General features: G+C 38.7%; 1 protein-coding gene across 1 annotated transcript; it reads right to left on the reverse strand.

Moving 5' to 3' along the window:
* Positions 1 to 3351: 3351 nt before the first annotated feature.
* Positions 3352 to 4834, reverse strand: LOC120319619 (protein ZBED8-like). The gene has a single exon (XM_039368676.1). The coding sequence runs from the start codon at positions 4342 to 4344 to the stop codon at positions 3424 to 3426; it is 921 nt and encodes a 306-aa protein (XP_039224610.1). The 5' UTR covers positions 4345 to 4834; the 3' UTR covers positions 3352 to 3423.
* Between the last annotated feature and the right edge of the window lie 11533 nt (positions 4835 to 16367).

Below are 16367 nucleotides of genomic sequence, written 5' to 3' on the forward strand. Positions count from 1 at the left end.
ATGAATGAAAATTTATTTAGACAAGAAAAGAATGTTCAGAAATTAAAGGAGCAATTAAAGGAATATTTTGCTTTAAATATGTATAAGGGAATGTCAATGCCAATGGTTTGGGATGCAGGTAAAGCTTACATGCGGGGGGTCTTGACACAAATGAATAAGGTTTATAGACAGAACCAGGTACAGAAATGTAAGGAGTTGGAAGAGGAGATTAAATTAAAAGAAAAAGCCTTAATTGTGAATCCTACAGATGAGAAGGTTAAAGAATCTATAAAACTGATTAAATCACAATTTAACATGTTGATGGCTGACCAAACTGCAACCAACTTACTGTATATGAAACATAATACATTTTGCAATGCTAACAAACCAGGGAGATGGTTGGCTTATCAATTGCGAAAGAAGCAGAGGTTGAGGACTATAGATAAAATAAATTATAATGGTAAAGTGGTATATCAGAAGGAGCTGATTAAGAAATCTTTTTTAGACTATTATAAAAAATTATATACGGGAATGAAAGTACAGGCTTCAGATATAGATAAATATTTGCAAGATGCTCATTTTCCTAAGTTAACAGAAGATCAGAAACAAGAAATTAACGGTTTGATTACCACTGAGGAAATTGAGATAGTAATTAAAGAACTAAAATTAGGTAAAGCACCGAGTACTGACGGACTGACATCTATTTATTACAAAACCTTGGTAGAAGAGTTGAAACAACCTTTAAGAGAACTTTTTAACAATATATTACAGGGTTCAGAGACCCCCTTGTCATGGGGCAGAGCTTTCATATCTTTGATTCCAAAAGAAGACCAAGATCTCACATTACCAAAGAATTATAGACCCATATCTCTTTTGAATGTAGATTATAAGATTTTTTCGAAAATTCTAGCTAATAGACTTATGAGGGTGTTAAAACAATTAATACATATGGATCAAACGGGTTTTATAACTGGAAGGTATATGAAGAATAATGTTAGACAAATTATTAACTTAATAGAATATTTGGATAAAAACAACCAAGTTTCTGCAGGATTGATATTTTTAGATGCTGAAAAAGCTTTTGATCAGTTAAACTGGCAATTTATGTTAAGATTAATTGAGGAAATGAATTTTGGAGAAAAAATTTTACAAGCTCTTCGTGTTATTTATCAAAAACAAACGGCACAACTTATAGTTAATGGAGGTTTGTCAGAGGTGTTTTCAATTGAGAAGGGGACCAGACAGGGTTGTCCATTGTCACCATTGCTGTTTGTTTTAACTTTGGAAATTTTGCTGATTAAAATTCGGGAATCACAGAAAATAAAAGGAATAGAAGTCAATAAAAAAGAATATAAATTAAGGGCTTTTGCAGATGACTTGGTTGTTACTTTATCTCAACCAACTTATTCTGTAATTGAATTGTTACAATTGATACATCAGTATGGACAAGTTTCAGGTTTTAAAATTAATAACAATAAGACTAAAATATTGCTTAAAAATACGACTAATTTGGATAAGGAGACTCTAGTTAGGTTGACAGATTTTGAGGTTGTTAATAAGGTAAAATATCTGGGGGTTATCTTATCTGCTTCTAATGCAAAACTGTATAAAAATAATTATGAAAGGCTGTGGGTTAAAATACAAAAGGATTTGGGAAATTGGAAGAAGCTGCAATTGTCCCTATTGGGGAGAATTGCAGCAGTTAAAATGAATGTTTTGCCAAAGTTTCTCTTTTTATTTCAAATGATACCTATTCTAAAGAATGAGGTTAATTTAAATGAATGGCAGAAAGGTATCAACAAATTTATTTGGGCAGGGAAAAAACCAAGAGTAAAACTTAAAATTATACAAGATATTAGTGAGAGAGGTGGACTCAAGGTACCGAATCTGAAATTGTATTACGATGCTGTGGTGTTAACATTAATTAGTGATTGAGTTAACTTAACAAATGTAGATGTACTCCTCCTGGAGGGATGGAATTTACTTTTTGGATGGCATGCCTATTTAATTTTTAATAAGAAGGTTGACAGGGTTTTTAAGTCTCATATTTTAAGAACTTCCTTACTTTGGGTTTGGAAGAAATATTATAGAAGTGATTCAAGAATTCCATTATGGGCTATTCCATGGCATGCGATAGAAGGGATAAGGAGAGGAGTTAAGATGGATAGCATTTCTTATATACAATTACTTAATTGTCAATTACTTTAATTGACAATTAAAATCCATGGAAGATTTAACAGAAGAAAATATTATTTTTTCATGGTTTCAGTATAGACAATTATTGGAAAGGTGGAAGACAGATTGTAAGGTGGGTTTGCTTAGAGAGGATGAGAATTTGTTAAAAGATCAAAGACGAACCAATATCAAAAAAATTTATGGGGTGTTAGTGGAACTGGATTCAGAAGCAGACCTAGTTAAAGATTGTATGGTTAAATGGGCACAAAACTTTAATGAATCGGTTCCATTAGATACTTGGGAGATTATTTGGGTGAGGAATGTTAAATTTACACAAGCCCAAAACTTACGGGAAAACTTTTATAAAATGTTTTATAGATGGCACCTTGATCCACAAAAAATGTCTCGTATGTATTCAAACTTGCAGCCTAAATGTTGGAGATGTGGTTGCTTGGATGCTATTTATTATCATATTTGGTGGTTATGCAAAAATATAAAAGCTTTTTGGATTAAGATATGGTGGAATATTCAAAAAATTTTTAAAAGAAGGATAAAATTTACTCCACAATTGTTTTTGTTGGGTATTGTTTCCGACTGTGACAGTAAAGAAACTATATTAATGTTAAATTTAATTACAGCGGCTAGATTGTTAGTAGGGCAATGCTGGAAGAAGGAATCTTTGCCTACTTTGCAAGAATGGTTTCTTAAAGTTTCCTATTTAGCGGAAATGGCAAAGATTTCGGCTTTTTTGAAAGATCAATCGCAAGAGAAGTACCTTTTGGTATGGAAAAGATGGATAAATTTTATACAATACAAGTATGATATAAAAAAAATATTATTTAGCTTTTGAATAATTTATATTTAAAGTTAAATATTTTTTAGATATTTTTTTTCTCTTTCTAATTTCTTTTTTTTTCTTCTTCTTGTTTCTTTTCTTTTTCTCTTTCTGTTTTTTAAGTATTGGTGTTAAAGTATTTTATGATTTGTTTAATTATTGTAACCAAATTTGTATATGGTTCATTTGTGTTTAAAAATTTTTCTTTTAAATTTTAATTAAGCCTGTATTCAGCTCTGGGAAGGTTGGGGGAGGGTTGGGGTGGGTTGGGAGGGTTTGGGGAAGGGAACTTTTTTCTTTGTAAAATTTTAAAAATTTTCAATAAAAAAAAAATCCTGTTGTCTGGTTTAATGTCATGTTCCTCAAAGAAAGTAGATAAGGTAGGCAACATGAAAATTTTATTTTCATCCAATTTTTTTGCCAAAGCTGCAGTTTCATTTGGAATGATCGGATCTTTTCAGACAAATCAAGGCACATTGCATTTGGTCCTTGCAGTGATAATTTAACTCATTCAAGATGGCAAAGATGTCAACCAAGTAAGCTATTTTCTGCAGTTCGCTGTTATCGCTGAAAATAGCTTCAAACTGCGGTCTTTCTTTCTGAATAAAAAACGTTTTGAGTTCATCACGAAGCTCAAAAACACGTTTTAAAACTTTTCCTTTCGACAACCATCTCACTTCAGTATGAAATAGCAGAGCATTGCTTGGCGCATCCAACTCGTTGCACAGTTGTGAAAACAATCTTGTGTTTAAGCTGCTTGCCTTTACAAAGTTGACACAATTTATGACGCTTTTCATTACTTCTCGTAATTCTTGTGGCAGCGTCTTTGTTGCTAATATTTGCTGATGAATCATACAGTGAGTTCCGATGACTTTCGGTGACTCATTCCATACCAAACGTTGAAATCCAGATCTACATCCTAGCATAGCTGGAGCACCATCTGTGCAAATACCACAAACATTTTCCCAAGATATGTTATGCTCTTTCAGAAATGAACCAACTTTGTCAAATACATCACGTGCAGTAGTTGTTGTTTCAAGAGGTTTGCAAAACAGAAACTCGTCTTTAAAGGCACCATCGTAAATATATTTCACGAAAACCAGTAACTGGGAACAGTTTGCAACATCTGTAGATTCATCAAGCTGGATACTAAATATTGGAAGTGGAGCAGATTTAATTTCTTGGATTACCTGATCAAGAATATCAGCAGACATGTCATCTATTCTTCTGTGGATAGTGTCATTGGACAAGGAAACTGCATTAAATTTTGTCACAAATTCATCTCCGATCATAACTCGAACAAGGTCTTTGGCCGCTGGCAACAGTAACTCCTCTGCAATAGTGTGAGGCTTCATGGCTCTGGCGATTCTGAGTGCCACCAAATATGACCCTTCAATGGCCGCTACATTTTGTCTGTGGTACTTGCCACCAGTGTCAAATCTGCCTTTCTTCAGTCCATCAGCTTTTGCTCTGAAATAGTTTGTGTCCTTGCCAGCATAGCTTGGATGCTTGCTTTCAAAATGTCATTTAAGTTTGTTAGGCTTCATTGATTCTGCTGATAAAACTTTGGAACAAAGTACACACTGCGGTTTCTCGATTCCCGCTGTATATATAGACATGAAGCCATATTGTAGGAAATCCTCACGATATTTCCTTTTCCTGATGTTCTTCGGATCCATTGTCTTGAGTGGTTTGCTAGTGAAAATATGTAACAATAGCTTCAATAATACAAAACATGACACATGGCATAGTTCAGTCAAAACAGTTCATTAAAGTTTCCTATGATTTACCACTCTGTGTTGTTCTATTTACAAACCCAGTGTTTCTCAACCTTGACAATTTTATGGCATGTGGACTTCAACTCCCAGAACTTCACAGTCAGCAATCACCAACTCCATGGGAGGAGTCTTACTCCTTTGGTGGAAAATCAACTCAATTATCCTGGGAAAGAAATCAGGCTCATGCAATTCAAATTTTTAGCCAGAGATCTGAGACCATGAGAAAACACATGTCCATATTTAGGTGGCCACATAACCGAGTATTCATCATGATTTGGGAGCCCAAGATGCACCACCCAATCTCAGGGAGTGTAGGCAGAATCTGCCCAATATATAGACATATATATGTACTGGAATTGAAAAAATGTTGAGTTTTTAGACTGGAACTTTGAAGTGCTTAAATTAATTAGGTGATTTTTGTGTATAATAATATGATCTGATAAGGTATGATAATTATTTGGATGTGATTTGAAGTTTGTGTAATGAATTGAAATGAAGTAAGGTTTAACATTGTTTCTTTTTTTTAACTAAGTTAGTTATTATTGGAAGAAGATACAAATGAGACTGGTGATTAAAAGAGGGATGAGAGAGATTAAGAACTTGAACATATCTGGAAGAGATAATTGAAGTGATAATCTGTTGAAGTAAAACAATATTTGATTATGGAAATTGTAAATTGATAAAGTCATAAAACAGGTTTAGTAGTAACAGAGACTTAAACTAGAAATGGAATACCGTATTTTCCAGCATATAAGACGACCCCCAACTTTTAAGAAGATTTTTAGGGTTTAGGATTCTAAACCCTGAAAATCTTCTCAAAAGTTGGGGATTGTCTTATAGGCCAGAAAATACGGTATTTCTTAGTTTGATGTTACCTAGTGTAAGGACCCACCCCACTTCACATCTTAAGAAGATAGAACTCTTGGAATAGTTCTTCCAACAGGCATCCTTTATTAAGAGAAAATGGTTGCAGGCGTTTTAGACAGGACTTGGGGTCCAAGCTCTCCCAGTCAAGGTTTTAAGGGGTTCCCCAGTAGCCCCACCCAATCACCCCCTTCTTCAGCGACAGTCTCAGACATTACACTCCCACCCCCTTTTCCTTACTGCCGGCTGGATGGAGACTTCAGAGAGGAGTACATGAAAGGTAATAGCCCCATTCAGAGAGGAGTACATGAAAGGTAATAGCCCCATTATTATGGTTAGTCCTTTTGGTGATATCCACATCCAGTCCCTTTGAAGTATACTGAAGGAAGTGAGGGCCATAAAGCCCCTTTGTTCACCCCCTTCCCTTCATCGTATGACAGAATCCAGAGAAGGCAGAAATGGGGTTTTCTATAGTTGATAACTAGAGATGAAATATAATTGGATTCTGACACCTAGTTTTGGTAATGAAACATCTGCAAGAAAACACAGAGATCACCAAACCACAAACCAGAAGTCATAGGCAGCACATTGCAGAAGTTACCAAAACTGTATCAAAGATCTGTATCTCCAGATCACCAGTTGATAGCATCAGTTGAGGCAAATTCTAATCCACACATCAAGAGGGCATCCAGGTGAAGAAGATTCATTCAGGACGAAAGGAAAGCAGACTGACACCATTTGACTGCACAATCAGCTCAGCTAGTTGACTGGCTCCCTCCCAACCCCTTACTGATCTCAGACACTGATTCTGGGCCAAACACAAGGCAAGCAAAATGCCATCAACATACTGATGCCACCTCCTTCCAAAGTCCAAGCTGATTTCTTTGAGCATTTGTTTGTACTTGGAAAAAAGCAGAGTAGATGAATATTTTTTAAGTGGATCTGAGTCAGTGGGAGGGTTGCAGGACCAATTCTGGGTATCTGCAGCTCTGTATCTGGTGGACATGGCCACCCCCAAATGACACAGGTTGTAATTAGAAAAAAACCCATTTCTCTGGATGTTTCTAGGAAAACTACAAAGGTGACTGGAATTACTTTTAAAATAGTCAAAAGAGTCTCAACCTAAGCCAAGATTTACTGATGAAAAAGTTGCCAAGTGTAAACCATGCACCATAAGCTTCTTTTGGAAGAGAACAAAGTCAAAAAAAAGAAAGCCCTTTAAAACAAGCCTTCAGACCAGAAAGGATTTTATCATTATGCTTAAAAAATAAAATCCATTAGTAATACTATATCACTGCTGCTTGCAAAGGGCTCCCCTTTATGCTGAACCAGGCACCTGATGAACTCTATTAGCTGGATAAACCATAACAGCAGCTTCCACAGTAAATCATAGTTTAACAACCACAAAACCAAGATAAGATTTGTTGGTTTGTTTTGGATGCTGGGTGAATCAAATCATAATACCCCAGGCTCTTTAGCCACTGCAAGGGAACGCTTCTCACCGAATGTATGGGATGGTAATTTTTTGTTCCTCCCCCTTTTATTATAATTATTGATACAATATATTATTTCAGTGCAGATTTCAGTGAAGTAATGTTTAACAATATGATTAAAATTATTAACATTTTTTAAAAAGTGTTGAAAATAAAACATTCTATCAGTTTAATTGCCATTTAGGACATCAATATTATAAGCATAAGATTATTTAACTTTTTATGCAAAGTTGAGTAGAAGATATGTTTCCGTTTTCATTCATTTAGCCACCATAATGTTCCCCAAAGGAAAACTCCATTTTTCCCTGATCCAGACCATGAAGAGGAAGTTTACACACAGTTGATTGGTTACTTCTGAAAATTCATATATCCATGCTATAATCACAGCAAGGACATCATGCTAATCAATTTCATTCACTGCAGGGAAAGACATTTTGAAGATGAGATCCGAACATTAGTGACGGGTAAAAAGGATCAAGGGCTCTTATTTATAAAGCCCCAAGTGGAGTGGGCCTAGGACTCAGTCAACAAAGTGCACAGAAAGAGCCACTATGCAATTAAATCAGAAAAGCAGATGCCAGATTCTGGAAACTCAATTAGAAAGATAATATTTCCTGCTGTAGGTCCCAGTAAGGAGTTTGACAAAATAAATTCCAAACTGAAAATTTTCAAGCACATGTATAAAATCATGCATACTTGAGTCGTATTTACGTTCACTGAAAAACAAGCACCGAGGACTCCAGCGAGGCTTAAATTCAGAAAAGGGACTTGTATTACCATTCGACCTCTTCAAAGTCAGCCCTTCCAATTTGCCGCACTGCAAATCACCAAAAGCCCGGAAAAGAAGGGAATGGCCAGCCTTGCAGCCCCGTTGCTGATCCCAGACCTCCCGCCTGGATGAATATATTGAGCGCGGCTTTTTTGGTTCAGGGAACGCGAACGTACTCGAGCTGGTGGATGGAGGGGAGAAAAAAAAACCGGCAGAGAAAATGGGGGCACGCAGGGCTTTTTGGGAAAGGTAGTCCTTGACATACAGCTGCCTATGGCCAACAACTCGATCCGGACTCTATCTCCTAGAGCGTACTAGGCAGCGAGCTGGTAGAAGGCTTTCTCTGTGCGAGCCTCCCTTATGTAGTTCCAGATTCACATTGCATCCTATCAGGCCGAAAGGGCTTGTGAGGCAGCGAGGCTGGAGTTACTGCTGCTGGCGGCAGCGGAGGAGGAGGAAGTGAGCCTGCCTAGCTAGCACCCATTGTAAGCAGAACAGGGAACTGGAGCGGGCAGCATCAGCAGCTCAAGAAAGGATGCACAGGGGCTTCAGGTAAGGCGGTCCCTGCTTCCCCCCCTGCTCACTGCAGGCAGCAATCAATGCCCAACCCGAGGGCCCGTTTTCAGATGGTGGCTCGGCTTGGGTGAACGCAATATGGAGGAACCTAAGTTACCTTCCGAGGTGGGGGAAAATAATAGGTGAAGTTTAAACGGCTTTCTCTTTGATCCTGGCGTTGGGAGAAGCAGCTTTTGAGGGACGCCCGAGCTTTAAGGTTTTAAGCTGGGCTAATCGGGAAGCGCTCTAGTCTGCAAACGAGGCAGGGTCTTGGGTTTAAAGGGGAAGAAAGGGGCAGAGAAACTTTAAACACGTTTTCTTGCAGCGAGAGGTAGAATCTGCCGGGGAGAATATGGGCATCGCTGTGTGTACTGGATTCACTCGTTTCTGGAAATATCCCTGCACCCCTTTTCTCCTCCTGGAATTGTGTGGCTCCCTGAACAGATCTGCGCGAGAGGCCAGAAAAATGGGAGGGGGGGGTGGGGAATGTAACAAAAGGTGCAGATGTCTTTCCCCCATTTCTTTCCGGCTGCAGTCTTTCTTTCTTCTGAATGGGGTCAGGCTGGATACGCTGCAAAAGAGATCGGCTTGAAAACCCGGTCTATCTCCCTTCTCCCCACACACACATACTTTTTGTTGTTTGTTGCTGCTGTTTAAACAAACACATACTCTCTCTCTCTCTCTCTCTCTCACACACACACACACACACACACACACACACACACACACACACATCATTGCTGTGGGTTCAATGCCGCCAGAGAGAGAGGGAGTTTTGATTCTCCCAGCTTATCATGAAGGCATTTGAACAAGCAGACTAAAAGGAGGCATGTAAATCATGGCTTAACTTTGTCGCAACAAGACTTAGTGTGTGTTTGGGTGAATGGTGTGCATGCTCGCCGTCCTCTTTATTGCGATCTCTTTTAAGCTCGTGGCACCCTTTTGCCAACCCCTTTCCCCCAGAGAGGAAACTTACTGCTTTTGGTTGTTTCCCTCTCGCTTTCTGCCATTTGTCCTCTGTATCGCTTTCCGCCATGTGCTCTGAAACCGAAACTTCCTAACTTTATATATAAAAAAGCTGCATATGCGCAAAGAGGAGGGAGGCAGGAACGGCACTTTTGAAAGACAATAAGAGGGAATAGGACAGCTAGGGAAAAGGGAAAAAATGGCAGACAGTGTGGTTTGGCGACCCCGTGAAATGGTCGATCGACCCCAAATGGGGTCGCGACCCATAGGTTGAGAACTGCTGCCTTAGTTCATGGCAGTCTATCACCATATAGCAGCAAAGGACAAGCCAGCATAAGGTTGCAGCTGATAGTATGTCTTAGTCATAAATTTTGTGTTGATTTTATTTTTCTTTGCACACTTAACCACCACCCCCGTCCCATTATTTTATTCTTATTTATATATTTATGTTCTACCTTTATTATTTTTACACATATCTCATGGCAGTGAACATATCCAACACACATTTCTCCTACTATTTTCCCCAAACAATAACACTGTGAGGTAGGTTGGCCTGAGAGAAGATAACTGATCCAAAGTCATCCAGCTGGCTTTCATGCCTAAGGTAGAATGTCATGATTCCGACAGACAGAGATGACTAAAGCAGAACTTTGAGGCTTGCAAATTCCTCAAAGAACATGTGTCAGAATCCAGTTAGATTTCCTTTCTATTTATCTCCTCTGATCTAAAACCAATTCTCACCCTTCCCTGGATTCTGCCATGCTCCCAAGGGGGAGGGGGGATATGCATGTGGGTTTATTACTTTCACTTCCTCTATTCACTACAAAGTAACCTTTTGTTTATTTGCCTTTGTGTGTGCTAACCATTACAATGTAACAAATTGCCTCCTATACTATGCACCCCTCTGAACTTCTCCTCCCTACCCGGCAGCTAGGAAAAGGGGAGAAGAGATACAAACCTCCGGGACCTGGTTTATTTCTCCGTCCTCAAAATGAGGTGTGGAGCTGTGGAATGATCATGCATAAATGGAGCTGGACTGATGTTATCTTTCCTTTCCCATTGATGGATTTAACACCTAAGGATTTCCTGGTCTGAACTGCCCGGATGAACTATGGGGTGGAGTTTGCTTAGGGACAATTTAAAATATCAATCTGTTTGGCCTGCAAGATGGCCGATCACCCTGCTGCACCAGCCGAAAGTCACATCGTCATCTAAGCGTTAAAGACCCACCGTGGATGATCTGGGTGAGACCCCTTTTGCTCCTCTATGTTTTTGCCTGTAGAAGTTGTTTGTGGTATTTTTCCCCGTCTGAAGAAAGTGGCTTTAGTAATCATGGGAACAAACGCATTTTACAAAAAGGACAGAAAAAATAAACAAATATTCATTTAAAGACTATATTCTATTCCTACTTACATTGTGCTGTAGAAAAAACTGTTCTTTGTATTTTTTTGAAGCGGTATTATATCGGCAGAGTATTTCTTTTTCTATTCTCCCTTTAAAAGATAGAAAAAGGGAAAAAATGGCGTTTGAAGAAGTCTCTTTAGCTCACTGAGGACACCTACTGGTCAAAAGTTAATATTGGCTTGTCTATTTGGAGATGAGAGAGCTTTGGCCTTCAAACTGTTTTTCAAGAAAAAAGATAATTTGAACTAGCTGTGTGATCTGTGGGGGTGGATAATGTTCAGTTGTAATCTTCACTAAAAAGGAAAATGTTTTCTTCAACTATTGCTAAAAGGGAAAAGCCTCAATCACATTTAAACTATAAACTTATATTGGAAAAGATCTACGAGGCTAAAGAAGAAATATGTACTACAATAAAAGAGGCTAAGAGCCAGAATCTCTACTTTAAAACATAAAACTGACTCTCAGATTACACTTGACTACTCTACAAAACAGATTATACAAGAAGAGGATTTAACTAGGATAAGGAGAATCTTATTTTGCCTTACAAACAAGACCAGGAAAAGCAAAGACTGAACTTTGGACTTTGAAGGAATGAGGCTTTATGGACAAGAGAAACAGAGGATTAAATCAGAGATCAAGATGGTCAGTATTGAATCAAGTGACACTACAAGGAATAAAAAGAGACCTATTATCTGGAAAGGAAGCCCTGTTATGGAAACCTACCTGGCAAAAGAGGAAAGCTAGAATAAGATTGAAAAATGAAATTTAAAATTTCTTAAATTGGATTAAAGGCAACCTAGAACTATGGACTGATGTAAGGACTGAGATTTTGAGTTTGAAATAAAAAGATGTCTTAAAGTTGGAGTGAATCAATAATTAATTGAATGTTAATTAAATAAGATGACTTGTTTGTCCTATAACATGTGAAATTTAAATTCTACTTAAAGGATTGAAATGATTTAAGGTTTGATATTAATTTGTTAACTTAAAGAGATTAATTAAGTGAAGGATTAGATATCTATAGAATAGTTTGATAAATACATACATTTAGATGTGTCTAGGATAGATTAATACTTTTGTTTAAAAAGGAGATATTTTTCCATATAAGGGATTAAAGACAATTTAGAATACTAGGAATGTTCCTTTTAGAATGTTAGGTTTATTTCTAGGAAAATTAGGATGTAATGTAATGACGAAAATTGAAGAGATGTTTCAGATTTGAAATGGATTAAATAGTTAATTGAAATTTAATAAGATGATATGATTTTCTGATGATATGGATGTTATTAGTTATGTTAATTAACTGGAGACTTGAATTTTGTTTAATGGAATGACATGATTTAAGGTATGATATTACTTTTTTAGCTTGAAGAGGTAGATCAATTGATAGATTTAATAGGTACAGGATAGATTAATATTTTACTCTAAATAAGGGAGATTAATGGAAGAAGAAACAAATAAGATTTTGATAAAATTAAGAAAGTAGAACATATGTGGAAGGGATATTTGAACTGAAAATGTTTTTATTTAAAGTTAATTTGATTATGGTAAAATTGATGAAGCTTAAAAACAGGTTCAGGTTGAATAAATTTAAGCTAGAATTGGATATTCTAAATACACTATGCTATTTGAAGGGAAAAGAGAGGGAATATTTGACGTATTGATTATATTATGTATATATGTTTTGTTTTAAGATGTTTGATTACCCTAGCACCACGGTGTGTCCTGAATATGTTGCTTTAAGAATTTTAAAAAAACAATAAAATTTGTTTTTTTTTAAAAAAAAAATATCGATCTGTAAGGGAATCCCTCAGATCCTGTCTATTATGCCTTCTATCAACTACTCTTAATAAAGATTCCTGTTGGAAGAAATTGTTTCCATGAGTTCTGCTTTCTTAAGATGTGGGTTGAAGTGGGTCCTTACATTAGACAGGATCTGCAGTAATAGTTAACCTGGAAGGAAGAACCTTACCGGGAGACGTTGCAAAAATTACAATGTCGGACAATGAGGCAGGGAAGGAAGAAAACCCCGGGGAAAGGGAGCATTCCCCCCCGACCGAGACCCTGACAGCTTTTGGGATCTGAAATGTCATACTCCTCAGGAGAAGAGGTGGTGAAGATGTGCAACCACAAACCTTGGTGCTCAATGGGTGTTGAAAAGAAAAGAGTGGGAAAAGAGATTGAGAAAATAAATAAATAAAACCTAAAAAGGGGATTTATTGAACATGCCAAGCTTAAAGTAGCTGCCCCTGTCCTCTTTAGAGAGAAGAAGGACAGCACTTTATGCTTATGTGTGGATTACCGTGCCTTGAATGCAATTAGTGAAAGCAACCTATACCCCCTACCCCTCATGAAGGACATGTTATCCCACCTCTTAAAAGGAAGAATTTTCACTAAACTAGATCTAAGGGAAGCGTATTACCGCATTAGGATTAAGGAAGGGGATGAATGGAAAACTGCATTTAATTGCCCAATGGGGTGCTACCAATTCAAAGCTTTGCTATTTGGACTACAAGGGGGCTCCACAGTATTTATGCAATTAACCAACAAGGTACTAAGGGAGCACCTATTTAAAGGGGTTCTGGTTTATTTAGACGACATCCTTATGTTTATTATTATTATTATTTAAAACAACAAAACAACACATATACAAACACAGTGTATATGCCTCCTTTTTTTAACAGCAATTTCATAATGGTAATCTTCTATTATTTACATTTGCCCCCTTATTCTTCTTTAGATATATTTGTCGTTGTCCCGTTGTTTCTTGTTTGCATTTTTCTTCCTTCATACTATACATCATACTAAAAATAATACATATTATTATTACTATACATTATTATACACACATTTTCCATTTTTGACCTTTCCACATTTATTCTCATTTATTATTTCTAATCTCCAACTAGTCATACCACTTATTCCATATTAGATAATATTCTGTGTCTTCCTTTTCTTTTATCTCTTTTGTTAATTTGTCCATCTCAGCACAGTCCAGGATTTTTCTTATCACTTCTTCCTCTGATGGTATATTCTCATTTTTCCAGAACTGTGCATATACTATTCTTGCTGCCGTTGTTATATGTAGAATTAAGTACCATATTTCTTTAGTATATTTTCTGTTTAAAATACCCAGCAGAAAGATCTCTGGTTTCCAGTCTATGGATTGATCTATTATTTCTTCCATCCATCTTCTTATTTTAGTCCACTATTTTTTTGCAACTGGGCATGTCCACCATATATGATAATATGTTCCATATACTTTTTTACATTTCTAACATGTTGGCGAATTGTTCTGGAACATCATGGCAAGCTTTGTTGGTGGAAGATGCCACCTGTAAAAAATCTTCAACTGGTTTTCCTTGAATTCCGCAGACATAGTCAATTTTATGTTTGTTTCCCATATTTTTTCCCATTTCTCCAATTCTATATTATATCTGAAATTTTTTTGCCCATCTAATCTGTCAGAATCCAATAATATTTCATCTCTAGTTATCGACTATGGAAAACCCCATTTCTGCCCTCAATGGATTCTGTCATACAATGAAGGAGAAGGGGGGGGGTGCTTTGTTCCTTTGGTACAACTTCAAAGGGATTGAATGTGGATACCACCAAAAGGACTAAATCATAACAATGGGGCCATCAGCTTTCATCTACTCTTCTCTGAAGTCTCCCTTCCACCGGCAGTGAGGAAAAAGGAAGTGGAAATGTAATGCCTGGGATTGTCGCTGGAAAGATGGTGGGGTGGGGTGGGGCTGCTGGGGACCCCTTAAAACCTTGAACTGTAGGGCTTGGGCCCCAGGTCCTGTCTAGAATGCCTGCAACCATTTTCTCTTAATAAAGGATGCCTGTTGGAAGAAATATTCCAAGAGTTCTGTCTTCTTAAGATGCAAAGTAGGGTGGGTCCTTACATTAGACAGGACCTGCAGAATTAGTCCACCTCGAAGGGATAACCTTGCTGGGGGACTTTGCAGAAATTACCATGTCAGACGGCAGAGCGAGGAATGGAGAAAACTCCCTGGAAAGGGAGCCACTGCCCCAACTGAAACCCTGCCAGATGTTGGGATCTGAGAGGTCAGATTCCTCAGGAGAAGAGGTGGTGGAGACACGGAACCACAAACCTCGGTGGTCAATGGGTGTTGGAAAGAAAGGCAAGTGGGAAAAGAAATCAAGAAAGGTGACTGAGACGGGGGGCCAGCTAACCAGAATGGAAGCAGGAGATGGAGAAATCCCTGCACGCAAGTGAAGAGGAAGGGAGCTGGGCACCGTACTCGGGCTGGATCCTAGAGAAAGCTATCAACCTGATGAAGAGAACTCTCAGCTCCCTAGGAGAGGAGAATTCTGAGCCCTACAGCCGTCCCAGCTCCTGGAGCTGCAAAGGGAGGGACACCGAGGGGGAAGTGGAACCTGCAGTCCCGGGGACATCTGCTGATCCAGTAATCCCCACTCCCTGCTGACCCACAGATGGCGATCTGGATGGAAGACACTACCACGGACAACAAAGGCACTGGTCCATTCAAAGACTCCCACCCCTGGACATGAAATTCAAGGGGAAGCCAACACGCTTGAGGTTTTCCTAACTGAAGTCCTCAGCTACATGGAGGAATATGGGCGGGACATCCCCAGCGACAAAGCCTGTATCCAGATTGTGCAATCTGCCCTGGACGGGCCGGCCGCAGATTGGGTTGTGAACTTGCACGACTCCAATGCCCCAGAACTCAACGACTTCAATCGTTTCATGTCCTCTCTGAGAAGGAGATTTGAGGATCCCCTGGCTGATCGCAAAACCCACAAAAGAATAAAAATGATGAGGCAAGGCAAACACCCGGTAGCCAAATGTATGCAAGAATTCCAGGCCATTGCCAGCAAACTGAACTGGCTGGAAGACATCCTCCTTAGCCATTTCAAAGACGGACTAAATTATGACCTATGTGATGCTTGCCTGTCTCGAGGAGACCCACACCAACTTGACGAATGGTATGTCCTGGCAGAGGAAGCAGAAATTGACCTACTGAAGAGGCACCAACAAGGAAAACAATGGAGCCGCTCACTGCCTGAGTTGACACGTGAACCAGTGAAACCATTGGCTATGGCCAAGAAGCAAATGAGGTATTTCAAGTGCGGGGGAGAAGGGCATCGGGCTTTAGAATGCTGCTCAAAACCCCCCAGCACAACCCAGACAGATCACCGGCCAGCAAATCTGGAAAGTCTCCAGCTAAGCCAAAAGAACCTGCCATAAGAAAGATGGAGGCTGTGGAATCCCCCACCTCTGCTCATCAGGGGGAAAGAACTCCAGTCTACACCGCAGAGCCGGTGGATGCCTCAGACAACAGCTCGGAGGGCGAACCCCTGGTAAGTGGACACATCGCACCCATCCTCAAGACAGTGACTATATTAATTCCCCCCATGCCCGAAGCCATGAAGGTGAAAGCCTTAATAGACTCTGGCTGCACCTGCTGCCTCATTAGCCCGACACTAGTGGGGAATCTGGGCATTCCGTCAAGGAGACTGGAACAACCAATCTCATTTGGCCAGTTAGATGGGTCCAT

This window comes from Crotalus tigris, unplaced genomic scaffold, assembly GCF_016545835.1.
Source record: "Crotalus tigris isolate CLP2741 ecotype Arizona unplaced genomic scaffold, ASM1654583v1 scf7180000020889.246933, whole genome shotgun sequence".
In the NCBI taxonomy this organism is placed as follows: Eukaryota; Metazoa; Chordata; class Lepidosauria; order Squamata; family Viperidae; genus Crotalus; species Crotalus tigris.